Here is a 26,407-nt window from a genome sequence, read left to right as displayed (position 1 = left end):
GGTGAGATGGAGGAGACAGGGATAAAAACCCTGGGGTAAAGTTGAAAATTCAGTTTCTGTTTATTTACAAAAATATATATGTATATAATATATATTAAACCCTCCCCCAGCTCCCACAATTATTGTTCTACTTCCTGTCTCCTTTTTAAAACAAAGAGACTTGTGGCTCCATAGGCAGTTCCTCAGGGAAGGGTGGTTAGGAGCAGCACCAAAGTCCTATGTCGGGCAGATGGAGGGACCACGGTCCCATCCTTCCCCACTGAGGACAAGGTGGGCGAGGGGAAGGCTCAGTCCTTGAACCCCTGAATACTGCAAAGAATGCGCTTCTGGTGTCCCGGCAGTGTGATCCCCATCTGTGCCAGGTCCCTGTGGGCAAGGAGAGGGAATAGGTGAGTCTTGGGCCTCAAACCCCAGCAGCCCTCCCCTGCCAGGGCCCCCAGGGTCCTCACTCAGCCGTCAGATCCAGCACACACTCCATGGTATCCAGCCCGGCGGAGCAGAAGTGCAGGATGTAGCGTTTCATTCGGATGGACTCCAGCCACTCAGGCACGCTTCGGTAGGGGATCCCATCTGAGCCACTCAAGCTGGGTAGGCGAAGGGTCACCCTGGGGGACATGGGCTACCTCGGTCACAGGCAGGGGGATGCAGGGCTTTCCTGAAGCTGGGGCTCTGCCTCTGTGCATATGCAGGCGGCATTCAAGTTGGGTGTCTGAGCACAGAGATTATCTAGACTTTGTGGATTAGCCTGGCCATTGTCTGTGAGCCCATTTCCTGGCCGGTTTCCTGGCAACCGCACCCGACAGGCTGACAGTCCTGCTGCACGGATGGACCTCGGGCAAGTGGCAGCCTTGAAGGTCTAAACAGAAGGGACCACTAGCCCATCTGCACTTCAGTGGCCAGCTCTGGGCAACTGATGGGGGCCGGTTAAGACGTGAAGTATTATCAACTATCCCAGCTTAGAGGAAGCAGGAGGACGAGGAGAGCAGAGGCCCTGGAGGGCCAGTGTGGTTTCGCCTTTTTTCAGGGTGACCCCCGGAGTTCTGGGAGAAGCCCCCTGCTTGCCACCTCCAACCTCGGCTGTTATTCTTGCACTCTGACACCCACAATACAATGAGTGTTCCTGTCCTAAAGCCAGCCAGAGCCAAAAACCATTAGTAAAGTAAATCTGCTGGGGGAAAAATATCCAACATTCCAGAAAGATTAGCACATGCGGTCTCCAGTGTACGAGGGAGTTGTGCTCCAAAAGATAGTTTCAAAAGTTGGAACTTGGAGCACATTTTCTCCCAGAAACAAGGTTATATATGGTGGTTTGATACAGAGGCCAGCACGCCAGGGCTGGTTTACGTGATAAAGCATTTGAAGCATGGCCCGTCTCCCCCATCTTACCCCCGCAAAAAGTGGATTCTCCATATTCTGGCAATGTTTTTGGTAAAATGCCATTCTGACCATGTTCCTCCCATGGACAGTTTTAAAAAATGGGTCAGTAGTTTTCTAGGCACCGAATAAAGTCCAAACTTCTCTGCACCCTGCACTATTTGCAGCTGGCACACCCTAAGCTCCCCAAGCCTTGCTGGCTACAGGATCCGGGAGCCTTCCCAGACCCCACAAGGTTGCCCCCTGAGTCACAACAGGCATCCCCCATCTGGCTCTTGTTTGTTTCTCTGTCTTCCCTACCCCATTCTAAGTGACCAAGCCCCCTGGAGCAGGTATCAGGTGGGCAACTGCCTGTATGTAAATACTTCCCATCTCAGTGTGTTTGCTTCCTATCTTCCATCAAACTAGAGCTATCAAGGGCAAGACGTCGCATCTCCTCCATCAGAGCGGACTCCTCCCACAGGTGCAGGCTGGGATCCTGCCTTATGTGCCTGACTCTGTCGGGAGCGCCACAGGCAGGCCCAATGCTCGGTGGATGTGGCTGAGTGCCCATTTCCACTCTCCCAGACCTGCCCTCTCCAGGGTGGTTACCTGGGATCAAAGTTGGCGATGGTTCGCAGGGAGTGGGGGTTGGCATGTAGGTGCTCCAGCTGTGCCTGCAGTCGGTGGAACGGGGGCCGACGGGCATGGTTGTAGGCCCAGCAGTTCTTCATGAGTTCATAGAGGGGCGCAGGGCAGTCCAGGGGCGGGGGCAGCCGGTACCCATCCTCAATGCTCTTCATTACCTGCAGCGAGGAAGAGGGTAGGAAGCGAACCTGGCAGCCCACGGGGAGCCTCTGTTTATACAAGATCTTTGCAGTGGAGCCTCTAAACCCCCTGACCAGGACGGCTGTAGACAAGGCAACAGGGCGTGAGGTGAAGGGGACCAGAGCAGATAGCAATGCAGACAAACTGTGGGTCAGAAAGAAGAAATAAGGCTATTTGCAGGAAAGGGCCGTAGAGGGTTTGGGGAACGGATGAGATGTGTGGGAAACACCTGGGCTCACCTCCTGATTGCTCATCTCCCCATAGGGCTTGGCCCCGAAGCTGAGCACCTCCCACATCACGATGCCAAAGCTCCACACATCACTGGCTGTGGTGAACATCCGGTGGGCAATGGCTTCGGGGGCAGTCCAACGGATGGGGATCTTTCCTCCCTAATAGGGCAGGTGGGAGGAAACACATCAGAAAGCTGATGTGTTTCAGGGGACAGGACACGGGAGGTTATTGTGTCCATGTAAGCATGCATCTTGTACTCTGTATGTACCGACTGTATGTACGGCGTGTGAGTGTGCGTGTGCATGTGTGTGAGGTAAGTACAAGGCTCTAACCTGGGTTTCATAGGTGCCATCGAAGTTGTCCAGGAGGCGGGTCAGGCCAAAGTCAGACACCTTGCAGCACAGGTTCTGACTCACCAAGATGTTCCTGGCGGCCAGGTCCCGGTGGACATAATTGTGGTCACTGAGGTAGTTCATACCGGATGCTATGCCCTGCAGCATGGCCACCAGCTGCCCGGGGACCAGCTGGTCCTCCCGCTCCTGCGGCAGGGAGTGGGCATGTTAGGGGATGGGCCGGGTCTCCTCTTCCCGGACCTGGAGCCGATGCACAGGGCTGCGTGGCTCATCCCCTTCCCTGCGGGTCCTCTCCCTCCTCACCCTTAGGAAGGCATCCAGGGCTCCATTCTCCATAAACTCCGTGATGATCATGATGGGCTTTCCTGAGACAGAAAGCACACATCACCACGGCAGCCCCCACGCCGTCTCCACCCAGAACCAGACTTCCTGCCTCTGACAGCACACCCTCCCTCCTCTTCCGGTGGCCTCACCCCTCCTCTACCACTCCCTCCCCTGCGCGCTCTTGGACACCACCCCTCATACTCTTGGTGACAACGCCTTCCAGGTGCAGAATGTGTGGGTGGTTGAACTGGCCCATGATAGTTGCCTCTCGAAGGAAGTTCCACCACTGGCCATCGGGAGATGTGTCTTTCAAGGTCTTAATGGCCACCGTCTTGGAATCCTGGCTGGGGAGTCTCAGGGACCCTCGATATACTTCCCCAAACTCTCCTGGGTGGAAAGAAAACGGGATCACGGCCAGATGCACTGTCAGGTTCCCCAGGGGGACAGGCAGCCATATCTCCAGTCCTCCAGTTCCCTTTCCTTCTCTGGACCAGAGGATCAGAAACATGGTGTACCCTCCTCCCTGAGACAAGGGCTTGGCTGTCCTTCCCAGGGCCAGGGGCTGGGAGTCTGGAACAGGAGTGCAGCTCTGCAGACGGCTGAGCACTGTCTCCCCAGTTAGCAGAATTCTGATGCTCAGGAGGTGCTGGGTGCGTGGGGGTCGTGCAGCGGGACTGGGTGGTGATCACAAAGGGCCAGCACACAAGTGACCGGGGAGGCTGACCACTGACGCCTCTCCTCCACAAGCTCCTCCGGTCACAGCTCGGCCAGCTTGGCCACACAATCAGCAAAGACACTGCCGAGCTTTGTTCTCTGTTCAGATCCATTTTCCCTGGTGACCCAAGGGATCAGGGCAGCCCAAGGACACTGGGCCCCTGGTGGGGTGGAATGTGGGGCTAGGGAGGCGCTGAATCCCTCCCACGTTTGGGAACCATCTGAGAATAGCCTGAGCCCGGGCCCAGTGACCCCTCTCTTGACAAAGATGATGTGTTTAACGCTGTTTATCAGAAATTCCCTAAGCACAGAAGCAGCTGGTGCAGGAGGTGGGGGCTGTTCTAGGACACCTGATAAGGGGTGATACCATGAACACTGTGGTTCCAGGACACAGGGCAGAGCAGGGAGCAAACTCATCTGGAGCGCGTGGGCCACAGGAGAGGCCAGCTGGGCTCCACAGGGAAGGGCCGCAAGGAAGGGGCCTGCTGGCCGCTCTGTGCCGCCACACAGCGGGGACGCGGGGCTCACCTTCCCCTATGACAGTGTCCACAACCAGCCAGCCTGGATCGAGCTCCTGGGTGAAGTCCAGGGCTCCCTGGGCGGGGTCCTCATATGCCTGGAGGTCCACGTAAGGCTTCAGCCACAGCTTGTCCTCTGCGAGGAGAACGGGGAGGCCTCAGCCCAACTACAGGGCTCAGGAGGACTGGGGGAGGGGGAGGGAGGGGCCAGCGGACCCCAGAGCGCTCATTCTTCTGTCTGCCGAGGAGTCATGTCCTGGCTGAAGGGAAAGACGGTCTCTATCCTCAGTGACGAAGCCTCCATAGCCCAGCCATTCCTCCCGCTGTCTACACGCAAAGCTCACGTGTCCTCACCATCCAGGGCCCAGAGCAGTGGGCTGGAACCCAGACCCGAAAGCGTGTGTGCGGCCTGGAGTTACCCAATCTTCCCATGGCTCACTGACCCTAACTCCTTGCATCCCTCCTCTCCACGGCTCACCACACTCCTCTAGTCACTCACACCTCGTTCACATTCCCAGACACGCCTCGTTCTCGCCCCGTTCCTTGGATGGACCCCAGACTCCCTCTTTTCTGGGGCACCTAATGAGGTGACCAGCAGGAAGCCCACATGCCTGGGAGGACTTCAGGGAGCCTGTGGGCAATCGCCCCCCCCCCCGCCCAGCCTCCGCCCACAGATCCGGCCGGGCGGGATGGGGAAGGCCGCCCAGAGCCCAGGCGTCCGTACAGCGGCACCAACAGCGAACAGGTAATTGCACGGAGACTCTGAGGAACTATCAGTGTAAGGTTAATTAACCAAAGTTAATTAAGTAGCACAACACAAGAGCCCTAGAGACAAGAGAGCCCACTTGTGCCCCCAGAGCTGTCCCAGTACATGTGGGTCCCTGGGTCCCATCCCAGTGGCGCCTCCCAACACCCATGCGCACACACGTGTGCCCACAGGGGCTCCTGGCTCACCTCTGTCCCTGTCCGCGAGGCGATCGCGCTGCCTCTGCTGCCTCTGGTGCCGTTGCCGCCGCGCCTTCCTGTGGGGGTTGGGGACCAGGTCCTTCAGGGTCCCAGGACCACCTCAGGGACCCAGAGGCACTTTGGCCGAGATTCCCCCAGAAACGGCAGGGGGTGGGGGTGCAGGGTGGTGTGGGGACACTGGAACTTTGATACTGGGGGGTGGGGGAGGGCTGTCGGACTGCATTCAGGAGCTTGTGCCCGGGCGAAGGGACCCAGGGCGGTGGCAGCAGGGGCGGGAGGAGGAGCGGCACCTGGAACGGAAGAGGAGCACCCCGAGCAGCAGCACCGCGCCCAGCAGCAGCCCGAAGACGATGGCCACGATCTCTCCTCCAGTCAGGACCCTGGAAACTACAGGCACACAGGGGAGGACGTCCGGGGGTGCTCAGAGCCCACGGGGGTGATGCAGGCCCGCGGGGCACTTGGTGGGGGAGCCTCTTGGTGGCCTTGGGCGTGCATCCCCCAGCCAGGGAGACAGGTGCGCGTGTGGGCGAGCCAGCCTGTGGAAAGGGACCCACCCAGGGACCCCCAGCTTGGGCTGTCTGCCAACGGACCCTAACCAGAGGGGTTAGGAGGCCGGACAGGAGGCTGGCTGGCCGGACACAGCATCAGAACGTGTGTCTGAGGAGAAGGCGTGGTGTGAGTCTGTACGGGGCTGTCCACCCAGGCAGCATCTGTGTGCGCGTGCGCGCGTGTGTGTGTGTGTGTGTGTGTGTGTGTGTGCGCGCGCGCGTGCGTGTATGTGGTGTAGAGGAAAAAGGAAGGTCACTGACTGGAATAGGGTCTGAGACACCTCAGCGGGATGACAGGTGCGTGTGTGTTTGGGAAAGAACACAGAGTAACCCACCTACCTGGTGGGCTGGTCCGAAACTCATGGTCAGGGGAGAAGGGGCCAGGGCCCAGCGGGGTCACCATGCGGACTCTGATGATGTACGTGGTGTCTGGCTGCAGTTCCGTCAGCAAGACCCTGGGCTCTAGAACCATCTGGTACCGTTCTTCATCCTGTGGATGGGGACTCATGTTATCTGGGCTGTGCCAAACCACACCTGGTGGAGGAGATGGGCAGTGCTGGGAGCATGCAGGAGGGCTTGGGGAGTGGTCAGGGCAGGGCTCGTTACAGGGTTCTGTCCTGAGAAAGCCACGCAGTTCACTGCGGGCAGCTCTCTCCCGCACTGTACCCCAGGCTAGGGATGTTGGGGTTGCCCAGCCGCGGACACTGCAGGTGCTCAGCCGCGTCCTCACCTGGTTCAGCACCTGCAGCTCGTAGCTGAGGTTCCCCTCAGGGCTGCGAGGCCGGGACCCCGCCCAGGCCAGCTCCAGCTCCCGCGGCGCCTTCTTCACCAGCCTCAGGGACAAGCCTGACAGGGTCTCTGAGAGTCCAGAGGGAGGAAATCACTTAAGTAGCTTCTCTTTGCTTCCTGTTCATCAATTTACCCCTGTGGTCCCATGCTGTCCGGTCTCCTCCAGGCCCTGCTGGCCCCCCAGGCCCCTCACCTGCATGCTCCATGCTGATGCTCAAGGAGGCGCTGGCGGGCTTGGAGGCGTCCAGTCCTGACACTCCATTCTGGGCTTCCACGTTAAAGGTGTAGTTGGTGTAGGGCTCCAGGCCGTCCACGCGCACAGTAGGTGTGGTGAGCCCGCTGGGCCCTGGGGAGAAGCGCACGCTTCCCCCGCAGGGCTGGCAGGGCCCCCCGTCCGGCACTGCTCCCCGACACTGAGAACACCCCACATCGTATCTGACATCCTCGCGTCCCCCCAGGTCTGCTGGAGGTTCCCAGCGCAGGGAGAGCTGAGTCCCCGAAACAGAGAAGCTCAGGTTTTGGGGGACTGAGGGGGGACCTGTGGGAGAAGACGGGCCATCATTAGGAAGCCGCGTCGCCCGCGCCCAAGCTGCTGGCCCCAGCCTCCTCCCAACACCCTCATTCTCGAAGTCCTCCGAAGCCCTTGCCGGGAGGGTCAATTCCTAGTGAGGAAAAGGTAGTTTTACCGCATCTCTGCATTCTTCCAGGCAGAGCAGGGGTGCGGGCTGGGGGCTTTACGTGGCTGGCACCCTGGATGGTCCCCCAAATGTGACAGGCTCTGGAAAGTTCCGACCCCAACAGGGGCTTAGCCAAGGTCCTGCCCCTCCTCACAGGCGGCCAGGCCCTGGCCTTGGACTCACGTGTGCACGCCGCGTGGGGGCCCTCCTCAGGAGTGCGGTGGTGCCCACTTTCGCAGGTACACACGGTGGCCCCTTCAGACTCGGCTGTGCTGTGTTGGGGGCACTTGAGACAACTGGGTGTGTCCATGTCAGCCCGGTAGGAGCCGCTCGGGCAGGCTGGAGAGAGAACGGCACAGAACAGCCAAGGCTGTCCGGTGTTTTACAGGCAGAATCGCACCCCTCCCCCAAATCGCTCGTGCTGGAAACACCCCTGCATGTGTCTCCCTAGGGCCTCTGGACACTCAGTGTAAACATCACTGAGATGGAGCATCAGTTTCCTTCCCTCCCTTGGCACCCAGGACACCCTCCCCCAAGCGGTCCCTCCAGGTTCTCACCGCCTCGTCAGGTCTCCTTACCAAGGCATCCCTCGACACCGCTGCCACCTTCCTCGTAGCCGGGCTCACAGTGGCACCGCCCCACTGGTACCAACCACTCCCCGTCGGGGCTGCAGTGCATGCGGGGCGCACCCGACGGGCCAGGGATGACGTGAGCACGGGGCAGGCAGGTCCCTGCCACTTCAGCCAACCCGCCAGGTCCGGGGAGAGTGTTGGGGAATCGGGCCAAGCCGTGCACAGTCTCAGGGCAGCGCTGGTAGAAGACCCGGACGGACACCAGGGCCACACAGGCACCCGGGTTGTGGAAAGCGAGGTAGAGGCCTCGACGGGTCAGGTGGCCCAAGGAGCAGTGCTCCACGTTCAGTTTCACAGCTCCAGATGCAAGGTCTCGAATGGTGAAGCTCTGGTCTGCAGCCACCGTGGTTACCTGGGAAGCAGGTGTGGGGAAGAGGGAAAAATGGCAAAGTCGTGCTTCATTCCCACATAACAGAAGGGACTGCTAGCTTAATACTTTACAGGTTACACAGCCACATACAGAAGGCTGATTACGTAAGGGCTACGGCGCCAAGCATTCTTATGTGCATTGCACTATCCAGTCTGTGCAATAATCCTACAAGGTGGGATGCATCACCTTCCCCATGTGACAGATGAATAAACTAAGGCTAAGAGAGGCTGAAGACCTCGGGCAGGATCACGCAGCTACTACACGGTGGGGCTGGGATCGGAACCCAGGCTGTGGGACGCTGCAGCCCAGAAAAATTCCGCTGTTCGAAGGTGTTCCCAACCTCAGTGCCAATGAGGTGATCGGTTATAAAGTGTGTCATCATTAATTTATTACTAATAACAAACTTTACAACAGCTGCTCTTTGGGAAAAAAATGAGAGTGCATCCTATAATAACATGTTCCCTTCTCTTTTGCATTCCAGCATGCTTTCTTGAGTAGGAAAGAAAGGCAAGGGATTAAAAAGTAGCCTGCAGAGAACTGTCTTCCTACACAACTCTAGGGATGCTCATGGGTGTGTGTCACACACGAACGTAGTGAGCATGGACGGAAAAAGTCCAAATACCTCTCCCCTGAGTCCACCATGCCGTGCTCTCACTTCAGTGGATGCTTGTAAAACCTCTGAGATAGATGAGGCTGCGCTCATATTATTAATAATAAAATATTATTATCACTATTTTAAGACAAGGAAACAAAGCCCAGAGAGGTTAAGTGACACGCCCCATGTCGGGACACAGCTAAAAAGGTGCTCCAATCCAGACCTTCTGGTTTCTAGTTCCACATTCTTTTCATCATCCCACACCTACACTCTCTTCCTGTTCCTGCCACTTTCTCTTTTTCCGAGCAGAGAGGAGGGTCATGGAAGGGAGTGGGCCAAGGATCAGTGTCAGGTCTGAAATGGCACCGAGGAGCAGAAGCACCTTCTGGAACAGGGGCCGCCGGAGCTGAACCCCCACGTCCTGGTCACTCTCCATGTACAGGAGGTTGAAGGTCTCTTTGCAGCCCAGAGGCCCGGCCTCCCCGGGGAAACTCTTGCAGTCCCGCACGGTGAACTGCAGCTCTACGTGGACGCGCGAGGCCTCTTCCCCACGGTAGATCCAGTTGGAGCGAAGCCAGTGGTCAGTGTCTCTGCTTTCTTGCACTGGGCAGTCCTGGTACATGTACAGGGGCGTCCCGTTCAGTATCTGCTGCACCTCACTCCACTGCGAGAGGAAAAAGAGCATCAGCCGCGGAGTCACCAACACCTGCCCCCCAGATGCTCACTTTCTAGACTGGGTGGTGGGGAAGCTGGTGTCAGAGCTCCCCAGGTTCACGCTACTTGTCCCGCCCTCTCCCCACCCCCTGCCCATTAAGAGCAGGTTAAGTGTTTAGGGTCGGGGATTCATTGTGGTATAGCGAGTAAGACGACACCCCCCTGACAACCCTGGCCAGCCCTGGAGCCTTCAGTGAGCTCACCCCAACTGCAAGAGTATGGACATCATTTGTACCTATTTCAGCAGCAGAGCTATCAGGTATCCCAAAGGCAGATTTTTGTAGCAAAAGCTCATTCACAAAACCTTTCTGCCTCTCGGTTCCGAGAAGAGGAGACTGCGTTTAATATTAAGGCCCCTGACTTTTGGAGGGTAAGAACAAGCGTAGAACTCTTCTGTATCAGGGACTCTCACCTTCTCCAATATTCCTTCCAGTTATGGCCACTGTCAAAATCTACAACGGAAAGAGGTGGACTCCTAGACATCATCCAGTCCACCCTCCTTAACTTCTTTTACACTAAAAGAATTTTTAATCTTAGTAATAATAGTGGCCAGCACTAGTATAGCACTTACCACGGGCCAGTCACTGTTCTAAGCACGTAAGACGAGGAAACTGAGTCAGAGTAAGGTTAAAGAACTTACTTGCCCAAGGCACCAGCTGTTACAAGGAGGAGCTGGGAGGTGCACCAGGCATTCTAGGCTCCAGAGTTTATGCTCTTAATCATTATGCCTCTATGTGCTTATTATAAAAAGTCACAGAATAAAAACGCATATGACAAGAAGTAAAAGTCATCCCATCCATCCACCCATTCTTAACAACTTGGAGTAAAACTTTCCAGATCATTTTCAGTGCCACTAGAAAAATATTTGAATGTATTTTAGTGGGCGTGTGTTTTTTTTTTAAATTAATTTATTTATTCATGTATTTTATTGGCTGTGTTGGGTCTTTGTTGCTGCACACGGGCTTTCTCTAGTTGCGGAGAGCAGGGGCTACTCTTCGTTGTGGTGCGCGGGCTTCTCATTGCGATGGCTTCTCTTGTTGCAGAACATGGGCTCTAGGTGCGTGGGCTTCAGTAGTCGCGGCACACAGGCTCAATAGTGGTGGCTCATGGGCTCTAGAGCACAGGCTCAATAGTTGTGGCGCACGGGCTTAGTTGCTCCGCGGCATGTGGGATCTTCCTGGGGCAGGGATTGAACCCATGTCCCCTGCACTGGCTGGTGGATTCTTACCCACTGCACCACCTAGGAAGTCCAGTGTGCGTGTGTTTTTAACATAATTTTTTTATACTTACAAGTGTTATTCTATAAATTACCTTTTGTTTTTAACATATAAAAAGTCTTTGAAAGATGTCCACAAGAGTGTATAGATCTACCTAACTATTTTTAGCAATCTGTAAAATAGTATCCCATTGTATGGATGTACCATGATTTATTTAATCATTCACCTATTGTTGGACATTTAGGTAACATCTAGTTTAAAAAATTTTTTTAAGTAAACATGTCCAGATTTCTATAAGATTTCTGTAGAACTGCTGTATCACAGGGCAAATATATTATACATTTTCTAAGAAGATATTGCCAAATTGTCCTCCAAAAAGGCTTTATCAATTTACACTTCCACAGTGCAGGAGGGTGCATTTTCTCAAAACTTTATCAACACTGGATATTAAGGAGCTTTTTACCTTTGGCCAATCTTACGGACAAAACAGCTTCTGGCCATTTTATTTTACCTTTCTTTGAGGAGGAGGTTGTGCATTTCTCTTTTTTCACTGTCTATTTGTATTTTTATGCAGTTACATATTTATAACTTTGCCTAATATTCTGTTATCTTTTGAGTGTTTATTTGAATGAGGTTTTTTTTACATTATAAATATTAATCATTTGTTTGAAGCACATATTTCATATATTTTCTCCATCACGCATTTAATTTTGCTAATGGTGTCTTTGATGTTGACACTTTTAAAATTTTTACACAGTAACATTTATCTTCTTTCCTTTCTGCGCTGTGTATTTTGCTTGGGAAGCTCTCCCATTCCAAACTTATAAAGATATTCTATATTTCTCCTAATATTCTTGTAGGTTTGGTTTTTAGGTTTAGACTTTAATCTTCCTAGAATTAATTTTTGTGTGTGTATAGTGTGAAGATGTAACTTTACCTTCCTCTCCCCCTTTTTTTTTTAAATTATGGACACCAAATTGTCAATTTATTGATGAGCCTATACTTTCCACATTGATCTGCAATTCCAGTGTTATCACATACTAAAATCTCAAATATATGGGTTTGCTTGGGGACTTTCTATTCTGTTCCCTTGACCTAAATATTTTTGTGCAATGCCAAATGTTTTAATTATAATTGATGTACTGTATAGTATGTTCTGATATCTGGTAGGACAAATTTCCTATTTCATTACTCTTCTTTTTCAAAAGAATTCTCAGACATTCTTAAGTATATTCTCTGCCAGATGAATTTAAGAAGCTCTCAAATTCTATAAAATATTCCATTGATATTTTGGTTGTAACCCCCTTATTTTATAAAGAAGAGACTGAGGCCCATAGAAAGTTCACGTTCCCAAGGGTTTTCATCGCTACTCGCATCTTTGGGAAAAGGCAAGAAAAAGCACCATTAACTACAGTTTGTGGTGGTGTGGGGCAGGGGCAGAAGTATATGTTGCTGTGAGACAAGTATTTTGTATTATGTTAGGGAGTTCTAAGATCGGAGAAGGAGTGTCCAGGTTGCAGGGATGGAAGGCACCTGTTCTCAGGAAGAAGCTGTGATGGGGAAGCCTGCGTGGAAGGCTTGGGGTGGAGGTCAGGTGGAAAGGTGGTTAATGCGCAGCTCATAAGCTAGACTGCCAGGCCTGCGGCTGGAGCCAGGAGCAGCAGATGTTCCCAGCTGCAACTCACTCCCCACCCCCCCCAGCAGTGACAGATGGGGGAGAAGCAGCTGCCTAGGATCAGCAACAAGGATCCTTTCACTTATCACTCTGGTTGCTGGCTGCTACACAGGTACATTCTGGGGAGCCTGGATCTGAATGTGTGTATGTGTGTTTATGTTTTGAAAAAATGAGGAGGGGTAGAGGGAGACAAGGCAGACAGTGGGAATGTGACTGCTTCTGTCTCATTGCCTTTCCAGTACAAAGCTGTTTAGCCTGAGCTGCAAAAGGGGCCTTACTTCCACTCCAGCCCAATTAGGGAAGAGTTATTTGGGTGCGGGTGGCAGGGGAGGCCCGTGGAAGCCAGCAGATGGACCTACAGCCCTCATTGTGGAGTGATTAGCTGCTTTATGAGATGAGGCGCCTATTAGAGCTGGCCTAATCCAGGATTTTCTGAGCAGCCCCTCCTGTAGGATACATTATGATTTAGTCTATTAATGCTAATTACAGGCCACTACATGGGAGAGCTGAGAGTGGAGCCAGGACCCTAGGACCCAGAGGGAGAGAAAGCAAGTAACCCCAACCCCAGAAACAGAGGCTGGATGCCTACTAGAGCAGGAAAGAGAAAAGGGAACACCCGGAGAACAGGGTCTAGGACCAGAGGGAAGAGGCCTGAGGCCAGAGTCCTGGAGGCTGCGGCCCCTGGGGAGGCTCCTGTGGTTCCTCCCAGGTGGTCTCTGGGACTCACAAGATCCTACCTCTGCTCACTGGCTCTTGAGAATATCCAAGGAGGGAAGGGGCTTGGAATGAATGGTGTGCCGGGGCTGGGGAGGGTGGAGGAGGTGCCAAGGGCTCAGGGACCTCTAATGGGGCAGCTTTTCACTCTGGGAGAGTCAAAGACCAATTGAAGAATTTGATGAAAACTCTGGCTCTCCTCTCCAGAAAAAAAGGTGTCCACATACAGCTACACAACTTTGAATATGCCCTGAAACCTATCTGTGCAACTCCATTGGGAAGGATGGACCTCAGATTGAGGACACTCTTCTGTGTTTGGATCTCAGCTCTCAACCATCCCAGGGATGGTCCATTCTTTTCCCAGGGGGTGTCACTCTCATCTTCCCCCAGGTCCTCACAAGTATTCAGCCCTCCCTTGCTGGGGCAGGGAGAGGAGGAGCCAGGCATTGAACCATTCCCCATGGGGTGAAGCCTGAGCCCCCCCCCCCCACCACCAGGTCCCATTCAGGAGGTTCTGACTCACCTCCTCTCTCCTCCCCCTCACAGAGGAGACACTTCCAGTTTTTCCTGCTCTTTTCTCCGTGCCTCCACCCACCTCACCACCCCATTTCCCACTGGCCTTCAGCCTTGTGCCACCCTAGGTCCTTCCCTCCCCTGACACTTACCCCATCCTCTGGGGGATCCAGCAGCCAGCCCAGCTCTCCTTGTGCCTTGCTGGTATCCATCAGTGTGACTGAAGGTGGACAGAAAGGGGGCCTGTCATCTCTGGGAGGAGGCCCCACATGTGCAACCCACATTCCTCTTCCTGGGCCCCCAGCCCCAAGGCTTCAGCATCCTGTTCTTAACAGCTGTGAGCTCCTGAGGTTTAGGGGAGGAAACCGGCCCAGGAAGGACACGTGAAGAGCTCCAGTGATCAGTCTGTCTTCCTCCCAAGTGTGAAGGGAGGCAGGCAGAGTGGGGCAAGGGTTGGAGGGCTGGACCTTTAACCAAAGTCAACGCAGGAAGCCTTAGGAAGAGCAGCCCCAGAGAGGATGGGCAGCTTCCCACTCAGCGGGGCTGGTGCAGCCTAGAACTGGAAGGGTGGATGGCCAAGAGAGGAGCTTAGCCTCTGGGGGTGGTGAGTGGGCTGGGCGTGGACAGGGGACTTTGGAAGGGGGTCCTGGGTGGGGAGGCTCCCTTCCCCTGGCAAAGGGCCAGTCTTGCCCCTGACTGGGGGTGTGGAGTGGGAGGCAGAGACACAGCTGGGAGCCCAGAGAGTGGGGGTAGAAGGGTCGGAGAGCATGCAAGCGTCCACACGGAAGACTTGACCTCTGCATTTAGGAACCCCTGCACCCCGAGTCCTAGGCCATCCCCCAGCGGCAGGTCCCTCTGTCTCCCGGCCTAGGTTGGCATAAGGCGACTTCCACCTCCGAGACTTCAGAGGCTTCAGCTCTCTGGGTTGGGCGCCTGAGGCTGGGACTGCCTGGGAATGAGGGGTCCCCACGACCGCTGGGGTGGGAAGTCTGGACGCTGCTTCCGCCAGAAACTCACTCCCCACCCCCCAGGAGCAAACTGCTGGCCGGCAAGGGGCAGGGGTGACTGACCCGGGAAAGCGGACGTCTGGGGTTAAAGACCAAAGACTGGCCTGGCCAGTCGATCGCCTGGCAGCCCGGCAACACAAGCGCGCCGGAGAGGGGCGCGGGGAGCAGGCCTGCTCAGGAATGCCGGCTCCTCGAGAGGGGGCGGGGCGGGGCGGGGGTCGGTACCTTCCGCGGCGCGCGCCCCCGGGGGCAGCGGGGCGCAGAGCAGGAGCAGCAGCTGGAGCCCCAGGGGCCAGCGCCGCTCCATGGCGCGGGGCCGGGACCTGGGACCGCGGCCCGGACGGCGGGGCTCGGTGGCGAGGACTGGGCGAGAGGGGCCGGCCGGGCGGGGGCGGGGGGCGGGGCCAGCGCCCGGGGAGGAGTCCAGGCCTCACCTGGATCACCTTCTTAAAGGGACAGTAGGGCCGGAAGGAAACTTGTAAAACAGGTAATCAACTTCAAAAACCGGAGGCATCTCCACCGGAATGTGACTGCGGGCGCCGCCTAGTGGGTGGGATGAGGAATTGAGTCACCCGGTGCTCATTCTGACCCTACACCGAACCCTGTCTCCATCCAGCCTTTGGCCTAATTCTACCCCGAACTTGAACTACAACCCTGTATTCCTCCCTCTCCCTTTGTTCAGGGCCCAGCACTGTAATAGACACCGGGGAAGGCAGGGTAAGAGACGCATCTTGATGTTCCCGTCGGGGAGGCTTAGATGACCATACTGCAAGGCGATGTTGGTTGGAAGAGGAAGCAAGCCCAGCCGGGGGCCGTAGGGTGAGTCTTCAGGGAGTAGGCTCTGCGAGCCAGCCGGGTTTTCGGTGGCAGAGATTGGGCAAGGCGTGAGCAAGGCCTGAAGGCAGGGAGCCTCGAGGTGCCTCTGGGAGTGGTGAAGGGACCAGTTTGACTGCTGGGGCTCAGGATTGTCTTGGGAACCAGGCAGAAAGGCAGGTGTGGGCCAGGCCAGGGAAGGTCTTGGTAAACCTGTTAAGGAGTTTGAACGTTACCACGCACTTTACAGAGCAACGTGGGAAATTGGTGAAGCTTCTGAGCACAAGTGGTAGAGAATCTAGTGGTGTAGACCTACGGTCCTCCCACCTGTTGGAGACTGCCTTCCAGTATATTCGGTACATGTTTCCTCAGCTTCTGCTCTGCGTGCAGCAAGCTCTGAAAGCTTCAAAGACGAGTAGGACAGTCTTTGCCCTAAATGAACTCTTGTGTGAGGCGTGTCGGGAGCTAGGGCGTAAAGCAAGAACACAGATGGCTAAAATGACAGGCAGGAGAGGACTCCAGCAGAGCCACAAATCAGGGATGACAATGGCTCCAAGGGGAGTGAGCATCCACTGAGGAACTGTGGCCAGCTCCACTCCTGGGGCCTGTCCTTCCTATACCCCTCTCATGGCTCCATCTCATCTGGGTGAATTATTCATAGTTTTTCTATCATTTCAATTGTTGCATGTTTTGTTCACCCTGGAGGAAGGGAGATGGTGTATATTAGGTCCTTACTTTATTTTCAACAGTTAATCCTTCCCATGTTTCTTTTTTTTATATACAGATAAGTATAAGAAGAAAATGGCTCATAGTTTCCTGGCCCAGACTAGCCTCACTGGCATAAATAAATAAATGTAATCCAAGTACATTGGTTGGAAAATTCGCATTGAACAGAAAAGAAACAAAACGGAAAGTAGAATCCTCCGTCCCCCCACCCTCCAATTCCTGTCTCCAAAGTTACCCACCATCAATTGTTTCTTGTGATTCACCCAGGATGTTTTCCCCTGTGACCACACCATCATATATGTCTCTCTTTAACCCCCCTCCTCCCCACCCAACGCATACACATGCTTTTAGAATCTGTATACAGAGGGGCCATAGGATACACAGACTCTGCCCCAGGGGCCTCTTTCTAAAGTAAAGGACCTTGGGAGGGAGGGGGAGGCTCCTGCAGGCTCACTCCGGTCAGAGCTTTGTGATTTCAGCCGGGAGGAATGGGCGAAGGGTGCACAGCCAACAGAGGGGGGAAATGGAGCAAACTTTGGACAATCGTGCTAGGAAATAAGCCAGACTGTGGTGAGGTAATGCATGTGCTCCGTGCTGTGGTTCCTTAACGTAACAAGACCCTTGGGACTCAAGGGGGTGGGGTGGGGGCTGCTCCGTGCAGGGAGGGGTGGAGTCCAGAGGAGCCTGGCTTTTGTTTTCGGACTGCTTCTCTGTCCCGGGGTCTAGAGTTGTTACAGAATGGGAGAGGAAGTCCATGTCCCTCTGCATTCAGGATGACCCCAATTTGACAATTCCTCATTCCCTTTGTTGTGGGAGGAGGCACGCCTTCAATTCTGGCCTCTGTCCTTAACTAACAGTGCAGCTTTGGGGAGTTATTTCCACTCTCTGGACCTCAGTTTTCTTAGACCCAGATGATCTCTGAGGCCATTTCCAGGAAAGATGATGGGATATGGAGTCAAGAGTAGGCCAACTCTTTTAGCCATGTCTCTGTTTCCTTAGCTACAAAATGGGATTAATCATGCCCACCTCACAGGGAGGGTGTGATGATCAAAAGAGGAGAAAGTGCTTCACTAACTGTAAGGCACTGAGCAAACATTAATGTGGTAGGAGGATGATAAAGGCCGGGACTTTCCTGGTCTTCTCCTACAGGCCTCCCAGGTTACTCCCAGAGTGGAATAACTGTGATGACTAAGACATCAATTTTTTTCTTCTAAAAGCAACTTTATTGTGAGATAATTTGCATAAATCACAGCCATCCCAGGTGTACAGTTCAATGGGTTCTGACAGATGCGTACACCCTGGTAGCCACTGGCTCAGTCAAGCTACAGAACACTTTCATCACGTGAAACATTCGTGTTCTTCGCCATCAGTCCCACCTCTGGCCCCAGGCTTTCTGTTTTGCCTCCTTCAGAATTTCACGTGTCTCCTGAGTCTGGCTCTCCCCCTTCAGCGTGACATCCCCGGGTCCATCTATGTTGTGGCCGTCAGCAGTTTGCTTCTCCTGTATGGATGCGTAAGACATCAGTTAACAATACAAAATGCAAATCAAAGAGTCCGTCCCATGCTCTATTCTCCCAGGAGCCATAGGCCTTTTAGCTGAAAGGCTTTCCTAGAGGGATACCCCTTTCAGGTGGAGGGAACCCAAGTTATCTGGCTCTGTTCTCATTCTGCCGTCAGGAAGGGAAGCCTGCACATCCCTACAGCCTGGAGTTTCTGGGCTCTGGCTTCTCTCCTACAGCCCCAACCTTAGCATTATCCTGTTGAAGTTGTCCCCCTTACCTCATCCCACCTGGCTCCTTGCTGACCTGAGGTCCACCGACCCTAGGTCAGGGCCTTATACATCCATAAGGCTCTGGATAACATGCAGCTTAACCAGGAGGGTAACCCAGTAAGCTGCCAGCGACCACTATGAGAGCATCACAAGAAATAGGTTTATCAGATTAGTATCAGGTCCCTAGCAAGGGCCAGCGTGGATGGGACCAAAGCAGCTTTGCTTTAGCTGAATCCGGCTGGCCTGCACTTGTAGGCAGCTCAATCCAGGAGACTGTGTGGGCCGTGGGAAGGGAAGAAACAGCCCTCTTTGTGTGGCATTCAGGTGGATTCTGCACATCTTTGATCACAAGGCTAGCTGGGCCCTTCCTTTTCCTTCTGTCTCTGCTGTTACCCATCTGTTCTGTGATGCTGCTTTACCATCAAGCAACAGGGGCAGGATAATCATTTATTACATACCATTTGTTACAGCACCTACACATGCTGCCAGGGCATTTCACATACCTTATTTCATTTACTTCTCACACCAACACTTTGAGGAAGGTATTAGTATTTCCATTTTATAGATGCAAAAACCTGAGGCACAGGGATTTAAGTTACTTGTTTACAATCACTCCGTTGCAAGACTAGAATTTGAACCCAGGTCTGTTTGACTCTGGGGCCCGTGGCTTCTACTCAGTGTTTCCAGAAGCAAAGAGGGTAGGGGACACCTAGATTTTGTTTTATTACCTTGCCCCCACTCCCCACTCCACCCCTTAAAACACCATGGATTGGGTTTGCCTATTTCCCAACTTCATAAAATGGAGTCATCTGATACGTATTCTTTGGTGTCTTTCTTTCATTTCCTCTGCTGTTGGTGAGATTGATTCATGCAGTTGTGTGCTGATTCATTCCTATTGCTGTGTGGTATTCCATTGTGTAAAGAACACCTTATTTTTAAAGACCTTTTGACTTGCGGTTAAAGTACTACACTTGAATTGCTCTACTGGGCAACTCCCGAAGCTGATCCGGCTTGTCTTGGTGTCTCTGAAAGAGACTTCATCTGCCCAGAAGGTACTTCCGCTTTTAAAGGAGACTTTTTGCTAGCCCCATGGCTCCTACATTGATTAAGTACAGGAAGAGGTGGTCTGTGAGCAATGCTGCTGGGCCCCTTATCCCCTCTGCCTCTCCACCCTCCCCTCCATGTCCCTCCCCTCTTCCTTGTTACCTTGCCAAGAGGAAAATACCTGGTGTTGTTTAAGTAGCTGCAGCTCTTCCTACCAGAAGTAGGGCTGTTTTGAGATAAAGGCAATGTGAAGTTTTCTCTGAGATGTCAGGAGCAAAGCTGTCTACTAGAAGGTTCTAACATTGGCACTTCACAGCCCTGTGATCTCGGGCAAATCACCTGTCTTTCCTGAGCCTCAGCTTCCTCATCTACATATTGGAAGAAATGGTGGTAATGGTGTTGGTTCTGAACACCTACCTCACAGTAAATGAGCGTATGAATGTGATAAAGTGTGCACACAGATATTCCTGGTTCCCTGCATAAATTAAGGACACTTCCTTTCCATTTTTGTGTCCTCCTATGCAGGATTGTTTGCAAGATGGATTTGGGAGAATCAAAGGAAAAGTCTGCTGAAGGATGGAGGAGTCTGAGTAGCATCAGCCCCTGAATTAAAAGGGATGTTTTGTTGAAGTTCAGATCTCAAGAAGAGGCAAGAGAAGAATAAAGAAAGAGCTGGGAGATGTCACTCTTGAGCCATTTAGACAGTGAGACGCCATGGGAATAAATACCATTATAACACTTTCAGGTCGTATTGCAATTCTCCCTGCACCTAAAAAAAAAAAAAAAAATCCTGTCTCTCTTTGCAATGTTAAAATCCTCCAAAGCATTCTGTTTGTTTTAGAGGTAAGAAGGTGGTGGAGAAGCTTTGAGCCTCCATTGCACTGAAGCATGGGCCACAGAGAAAAGGAAACTTGAGCTGAAGAATGGACAGTAGCAGACCCAGAGAAGGAAGTCAGATTGCTTTTGGTGCTGATGGGAGAGACAAAGGGGGTGAAATGGGAATTCTCTTGGGGTTATACATTACATCCAAGGGCGTATTAAGGTACAAGCTTGACCACACCTTCCTCATCCCCATTCTTAACTGATCTCACTTCAAAGCAAAAATAAAACCAATTCACAATCGTCCTATTATTTCCTTTGGTGTCTGGAGCAGTGACATGAAATTGTGGCGGGGTCAGTCACATGAAGGAGCCCTGACTCAAAATTCCTTATGCTAATATGTGCACGTATCTCATGAGAAATTGTGGTGTTTCACCTTAACTTGCTTGCTTGACTGCCTGAGAAGAGCATGTTGCTGACCTCAGAAGTTAATACACTGCGTGAGTGCTTGGGCAGGTAGGAGGCAGGGAGAGAAGGAAGAGAACAAATAAGTCTCAGTGAACTGGGGCATGTCAGAAATTTAATAAGAACAAGTTGAGACAAGTGTTAAACCAGAATCCCCTGGGAGAAGAGAGATGGCTTCGTCCTCATCAAAAAACACTTGCGGGTTAGACTGCAGGAAGAGAAGAGAAAGAGGTAAACTAGCTATGTTTCCAAGTCATTTTTAGTATAGCTAATATGAGAAAGGGGAAAGTCAAAATAAACCGTCAGCTTTGGTTAACAGAGTTTATTTGTGAAGCTTCCAATTTTATTGCTAGCCTAGGCTGGAAGTTCTAGGGAACTAACCTCTAGAGAGGGCTGGGATGTAGATGGGCAAAAGCCACACTTACAGTTTTTATTTATTGGTCCTATGGTCTGGAGGCAATACTTATTGTTGTCTTTTAAAAGACATATTTGATAAGTATGGGCCCTATTAAGTGAGCATAAATTCGATTCCTTTTAAATTTTGCTTTGAAGGTGCGTTTTTAATAAAGAGATTCTAATAGAGCCATCTATAACTTCTAACAAGTTCCAATTAGGAAGTTACTGTTATAAATGTATACACACAGAAACATATATGTTTGAAAGGTACAGATACCAACCACCTCTGTTAAAAAGTTAGTGTACACTTCTCCAAATACATCCCTGAGTTTGGGAGGTACCGAGGCCACAGGTCATAAAAATATGTGCGCCACCTGGTGAGAAAAGTGGGTAACTGCATCTGTATCTTCAAAATCCAGGTATGCCATCAACAGATAATTACTGTTTATAAAATCTTAGCATGTCCTGCGCATATTCATCAACATGATGTAAAAGTGACAGTGATTTTTTAAAAATTCTAATTATTATGATAATGATAATGGGTAGGTTTTAAGCTAGAAAGTAGCTTTCTTAGCTTGCCTGTGTCATCCCACTAATGACAGCCTACGAGAGCAGGGAAGGTAAAGCCTGGGGGGAAAGGACGAGAGGGAGGGGCGCGCAGTGGTGTGATAAGGGACTTGTCTTACTTTCAGGCTTCAGTTCTAGACACACACAAAAAAGCGGAAACCAAATTGTCTAGGAGGTGCTGGCTGGGAAGAAAGAACGACCGTTGTTTGCAAGTGTCTGTTGATACAAGCTAGAGAGAGAGGCTTCACTCTGCTTAAGCCTTCTTGCTGCCAAGCTGCCCATCATCTAGACAGAGCACCGACTAAGCAAAAGTAGCAGCACTGTTTCTTTTCTTTTTCTTTCTTTCTTCCACTCCTCCCTCCTTCTCTTCTTTCTTTCTTTTAAAATAATTCTTGGAAAGTGCTGTTTATTAGACTACAGTTAGGACCTGTACTCATTGCACTGGGTGTTTAGTTCAAAAATTTCTGTTTGTGTTTGAGAGGCACAGAGCGTTAGTGGAAGGGATGTTTAGTAGCCTTTGGATCCAGATTGACCTGGAGTAGAATTCTGGAGTTCTGCCTTCTGGGTGTAAGGCCATGGGCATTTTTCTCAACCTCTCTGAGACTCAGCTTCCTCACATGCAAATGGTTCTTTTACATTCTAGGAGCACTTCGTTGTGTGCTTTTTATTGTGTGTGCATGGGGGGTTGCCCCCAAGTGGAAGGCAGCTCCTGTAAGCCCTAAGGTGGAGACGGAAGCAAACAGCCATGGAATACAGGATGCTGATTTTGACAGGAATAATTTGGGGAAAGGGTGGACTTTGGCTTGAGCCTGGCAGTGTGACTTCAATAGGGCACTTTGTTCATTCTCTCAACAGCAATTTACTGAGCTCCTATTATGAGCGACGCATGGTTCTAGGTGCTGTGGATACATCTGTAAACAAGGAAACAGAAACAGACAACCTGCCCTCACAGAGCTCGCATTCTAGGGGGAGGAAGCAGACCATACACAAGTAAATAACAAAATATGTTTTTAAGATAGTGAGAAATCCTGGGAAAAAAATTAAAACAGGGTAAGGGGATAGGCGTTATACCAGGAAGTCTTGATTTTATATTGGTAGGGTGAGTTTGGGGCAGAGAATTGAAGAAGGGGAGGGAATGCACCAGGTGGATCCAGACGGGAGGAGAAAGCAACCCACGCAGAGGACACAGCCCCGAAGCCGCGGGCAGGCTTGTGCAGAAGTTCAGGAAAGGGCAAGGAGCCTGGTGTTTTAGGTCAGAGTGAGGAAGGGGGAGAGGGGTAATAGAGAGGTATTGGGAGGGAACAGCACATATAGGGCCTTCCAAGACTTTTTGGCTTTTCCTTTGAGTGAGATGGGGACCCGTCTTTCCTTTGAGGGAAGGGGTCAGCCAAGGGAAATGCCATCTATTTATTTATTTTTATAGTTGATTTACCATGTTGTGTTGGTTTCAGGTGTCCAGCAAAGTGATTGGGTTATACATGTATATATATCCATTCTTTTTCAGATTCTTTTCCCGTATAGCTTATTGTAGAATATTGAGTAAAGTTCCCTGTGCTATATACAGCAGGTCTTTGTTGATCATCTATTTTGTATAGAGTAGTGTGATTGTGTTAATCCCAAACTCCTAATTTATCCCTCCCCCCCCCCCCTTTGGTAACCACGAGTTTGTTTTCCAAGTCTGTGAGTCTGTTTCTGTTTTGTAAATAAGTTCATTTGTACCACTTTTTAGATTTCACATATGAGTGATATCATATGATATTTGTTTTTCTCTGTCTGACTTACTTCACTTAGTATGATAATCTCCATCCATGTTGCTGCAGTCATTCTTTTTATGGCTGAGTAGTATTCCATTGTATATATGTACCACATCTTCTTTATCCATTCCTCTGTCAATGACATTTAGGTGATTTCCACGTCTTGGCTATCGTGAATAGTGCTACTATGAACATAAGGGGTGCATGTATATTTTTGAGTTATAGTTTTGTCTGGATATATGCCCAGGAGTGCGATTGCTGGATCATATGGTAGCTCTATTTTTAGTTTTTTAAGAAACCTCCATACTGTTCTCCATAATGGTTGTACCAATTTATATTCCCACCAACAGAGTAGGAGGGTTCCCTTTAAGGGAGATGCACATTCTGATTTACCTTTTCAAGGGATCACTCTGGCCACTGCGCAGAGAATAGATGGCAGTGGGGTTGGGGAGGAGGGTCAAGGGCAGAAACAGGGTTAAGTCGCAAGGCTGAGTCTTAGTCCCAGGGAGAGATGATAGGGCTTGAGGCAGAGTGTTGATGGGCTGTGCAGGGGCTGGTGAGAGTCAGGTGTGTAGCAAAGGTTGTTTCTGGTCCAGGCAGGCAGTAGCTGGATACGTGTACAGTGTGGGAAATGGCGGTCTGTCCAGGAAATGGCCTGCAGTGTGGTGTGGTGGGCTGGGCTGGGGTGAGGAGGGAGAACTAGAAGACAAGCTCAGGAACAGGTGGGTGTTGGCTTTGGGGAACAGCTTACAGAGTCTGAACTTTCTTCTCCGTATAATCTGGAGGCAGCAACAGTTTTGAACATAAGAGCCATGTGATCAGAGAGGGTTTTGAGCTCTGGTGGCCAATGGAAGTAAGACTGCAGAGGGAGGAATGAATCAGAGACCATGGTCCTGGTAAGAATAACAAGGCTCAAACTTAGGCAGTGAGTAGAAAGGATGTATGAGGGACATTTCACCAGTAGAACAGGGAAGTGAGGGAAGTTAACCAATTGATATACAGTTGACCCTTGAACGGCATGGGGGGTTGGGGGATGCTGACCCTCTGTGCACTCAAAAATCCAAATATAGCTTTATAGTTGGCCCTCCACATCTGCAATTCTGCATCCAAGGATTCAACCAACCTCAGATTGTGTAGCACTATAATATTGTATTTATTGAAAAAAAAAAATCAACATATAAACGGACCCAGGTAGTTCAAACTCGTGTTGTTCAAGGGTCAACTGTATAGTCATTGATAGAGGCATTATTTTTTTAATAATAATTACCACTTTTTAAAAATGGTTGATTGATTGATTATGTATTTAATTAATTTATTTTGGCTGCAATGGGTCTTTTTTTTTTTAAGCTCTTTATTGGAGTATAATAGCTTTACACTGGTATGCCAGTTTTTCCTGTACAACAAAGTGAATCAGTTGTATTTATACATATATCCACATATCCCCTCCCTCCTGCAACTCCTTCCCACCCTCCCTATCCCACCTCTCCAGGTCATCACCAGTCATCAGAGTTGATCTCCTGTTATGCAGCAGCTTCCTGCATTGGGTCTTTGTTGCTGCATGCGGGCTTTCTCTAGTTGCAGAAAGTGGGAGTCACTCTTCTGTTGTGGTGTGTGGGCTTCTCATTGTGGTGGCTTCTCCTGTTGTGGAGCATGGGCTCCAGGCATGCAGGCTTCGGTAGCTGTGGCACGCAGGCTCAGTAGTTGTGGCTCTCAGGCCCTAGAGCACAGGCTCAGTTGTTGTGGGACACGGGCTTAGTTGCTCTGGGGCATGTGGAATCTTCCCAGACCAGGGATCGAACCCGCATACCCTGTATTGGCAGGCAGATTCCCAACCACTGCACCACCAGAGAAGTCCCAACAGAGGCATATTTTTGATTTTTAAAAAACATATCTCAGTGTGGAAGTAGGTGTGCTGGAATGAATGTCTGCTCTCCTCTCCCTCTCCCAACCCCCTTAAATGCTTTAGAGATAATGGCGATGAATCAATGTGATATTGTGATTTATAATAAGAATTATATTTGGTCTTTGTTCCTGTTTCTGGCAAGCCCCTAAAACTCTTGGAATTTCTTACCAGGAGGGTGATAAAACGTATCTTTTGTTATGTTAATGAGGCTGCTTGTGGAAAGCCCCTGGGTAACTTAAGGATAGGGGGCCTGGTTGCCAGGAGAACTAATTGTGTGATTGGAGGGTTGGAACCTTCAGTCCCACCCCTGATCTCTTGGGAGAAGAAAGAGGTTGGATCAATCACTAATAGCCTGCAATTTAATCCATCGTGACTACATAACGAAGCCTCCATAAAAACCCAAAAGGACAGAGTCTGGAGCCTTCTGCGTTGGTGAACACATGGAGATTCTGGGAGAGTGGTGCCTGGAGAGGAAGCTCTGCCCTCCATCCCCCTAACCCTGTGCATCTCTTCCATCTGGCGGTTGCTGAATTATATCCTTTTATAATAAAGCGGTAATCTAATAAGTAAACTGTTTTCCTGAGTTCTGTGAGCTGCTCTAGCAAATTAATCCAACCCGGGGAGGGGGTCATGGGAGCCTCTGATCAATAGACTTGCTATTGGTGTTCGAAGTGGGGGCAGTCCGGGAATGAGCCCTTAACCTGGGGTGGATAATGTCAGAATTCAGTTGAATTGTAGGACATCAGCCAGTGTTGAAGAATTGCTTGGTGCTGTGGGAAAAAACACAGGAATTGGGTACAGAACCGCAGTTGGAATCTGAGTCGTTAATGGGGATTTTGTTTGGCTGAGGGGGGTGCGCTGACGGGAGAAACTGAGAAATGGGGTTGGCAGAGAACCAGAGAGGCCTTGGAAGAAGGTGGCTCGGGAGAGGACAAGAGAGCAGGCAGAGATGTGGCAGGTGCCTTCTGTTACCCTCCCTCTCAAGTCTGGCCCCAACAAGAGTCTTCCTGCCTGTGTCCCTCGTGCAGATAGAATTAGACCGAGTTTGGCTCAGAAGCGAAGGAAAGCTTTATTTTCTGGTCAAAGAATGGAGAAATGCAAGCTCTGCTTTGGGGCACAGCACTCCCCCCACAGGCTGCTTTACAGGGATCTCCTCAGAGTGGAGGGGACGGGGCAGAGTTCTTCCCCTTCCAGCGCAGCAGTGCTGTTCACAGCTCCAGATGGCAGTGCCAGGTGCAGCCTCTCTGCTCACGGCCCCAGCCGCCATCTTGGATTGCAGTGTCACGAGCAGCCTCTCTGCACACGGCTCCGGCCGCCATCTTGGATTGCAGTGCCAGGTGCAGCCTCCCTGCTCACGGCCCCGGCCGCCATCTTGGATTGCAGTGTTGCTCGCCTCACCTCTGCACTTGGC

The 26,407-nt window shown here is 51.5% G+C and overlaps 1 protein-coding gene and 1 long non-coding RNA gene across 4 annotated transcripts; one reads left to right on the top strand and one right to left on the bottom strand.

Annotated features, from left to right (window-relative positions):
• Positions 1 to 42: 42 nt before the first annotated feature.
• EPHA1 (EPH receptor A1) lies at positions 43 to 15,096 on the bottom strand. 3 transcript variants are annotated; one of them, XM_057732055.1, is made up of 18 exons: positions 14,964 to 15,096; positions 13,884 to 13,951; positions 9,281 to 9,562; positions 7,880 to 8,285; positions 7,485 to 7,640; positions 6,818 to 7,162; positions 6,566 to 6,693; positions 6,175 to 6,325; positions 5,578 to 5,674; positions 5,276 to 5,343; positions 4,332 to 4,457; positions 3,291 to 3,476; positions 3,069 to 3,130; positions 2,745 to 2,951; positions 2,421 to 2,570; positions 1,966 to 2,159; positions 450 to 605; positions 43 to 366 (listed from the first exon to the last, which is right to left on the bottom strand). In XM_057732055.1, exons 1-18 carry the CDS (start codon positions 15,043 to 15,045, stop codon positions 288 to 290), a joined length of 2,943 nt encoding a protein of 980 aa, XP_057588038.1. In that variant the 5' UTR covers positions 15,046 to 15,096; the 3' UTR covers positions 43 to 287. The 3 variants fall into 3 exon arrangements, with proteins under 3 accessions (XP_057588038.1, XP_057588040.1, XP_057588039.1); XM_057732057.1 differs by lacking the exon at positions 450 to 605; XM_057732056.1 differs by lacking the exon at positions 2,421 to 2,570.
• LOC130851560 (uncharacterized) lies at positions 14,192 to 20,175 on the top strand. Its single transcript, XR_009053224.1, has 3 exons — positions 14,192 to 14,335; positions 15,421 to 15,557; positions 19,618 to 20,175. It is a non-coding gene; the product is annotated as an uncharacterized LOC130851560 (long non-coding RNA).
• The last annotated feature ends 6,232 nt before the right edge of the window (positions 20,176 to 26,407 follow it).

The sequence above is a fragment of the Hippopotamus amphibius genome, chromosome 4, assembly GCF_030028045.1.
Source record: "Hippopotamus amphibius kiboko isolate mHipAmp2 chromosome 4, mHipAmp2.hap2, whole genome shotgun sequence".
Lineage (NCBI taxonomy): Eukaryota > Metazoa > Chordata > Mammalia > Artiodactyla > Hippopotamidae > Hippopotamus > Hippopotamus amphibius.
This window is presented reverse-complemented; position numbering and strand designations above follow the sequence as displayed.

Bases quoted from the DNA above. Each gene is read 5' to 3' on its own strand.
- EPHA1 (XM_057732055.1), bottom strand. From the start codon at position 15,045: ATGGAGCGGCGCTGGCCCCTGGGGCTCCAGCTGCTGCTCCTGCTCTGC. The intron at 7,641-7,879 runs GTAAGGAGACCT...TTCTCTCTCCAG, and splicing joins CGGTGTCGAGGGATGCCTTG to CCTGCCCGAGCGGCTCCTAC. The intron at 6,694-6,817 runs GTGAGGGGCCTG...CTGGACTCTCAG, and splicing joins CATCAGCATGGAGCATGCAG to AGACCCTGTCAGGCTTGTCC.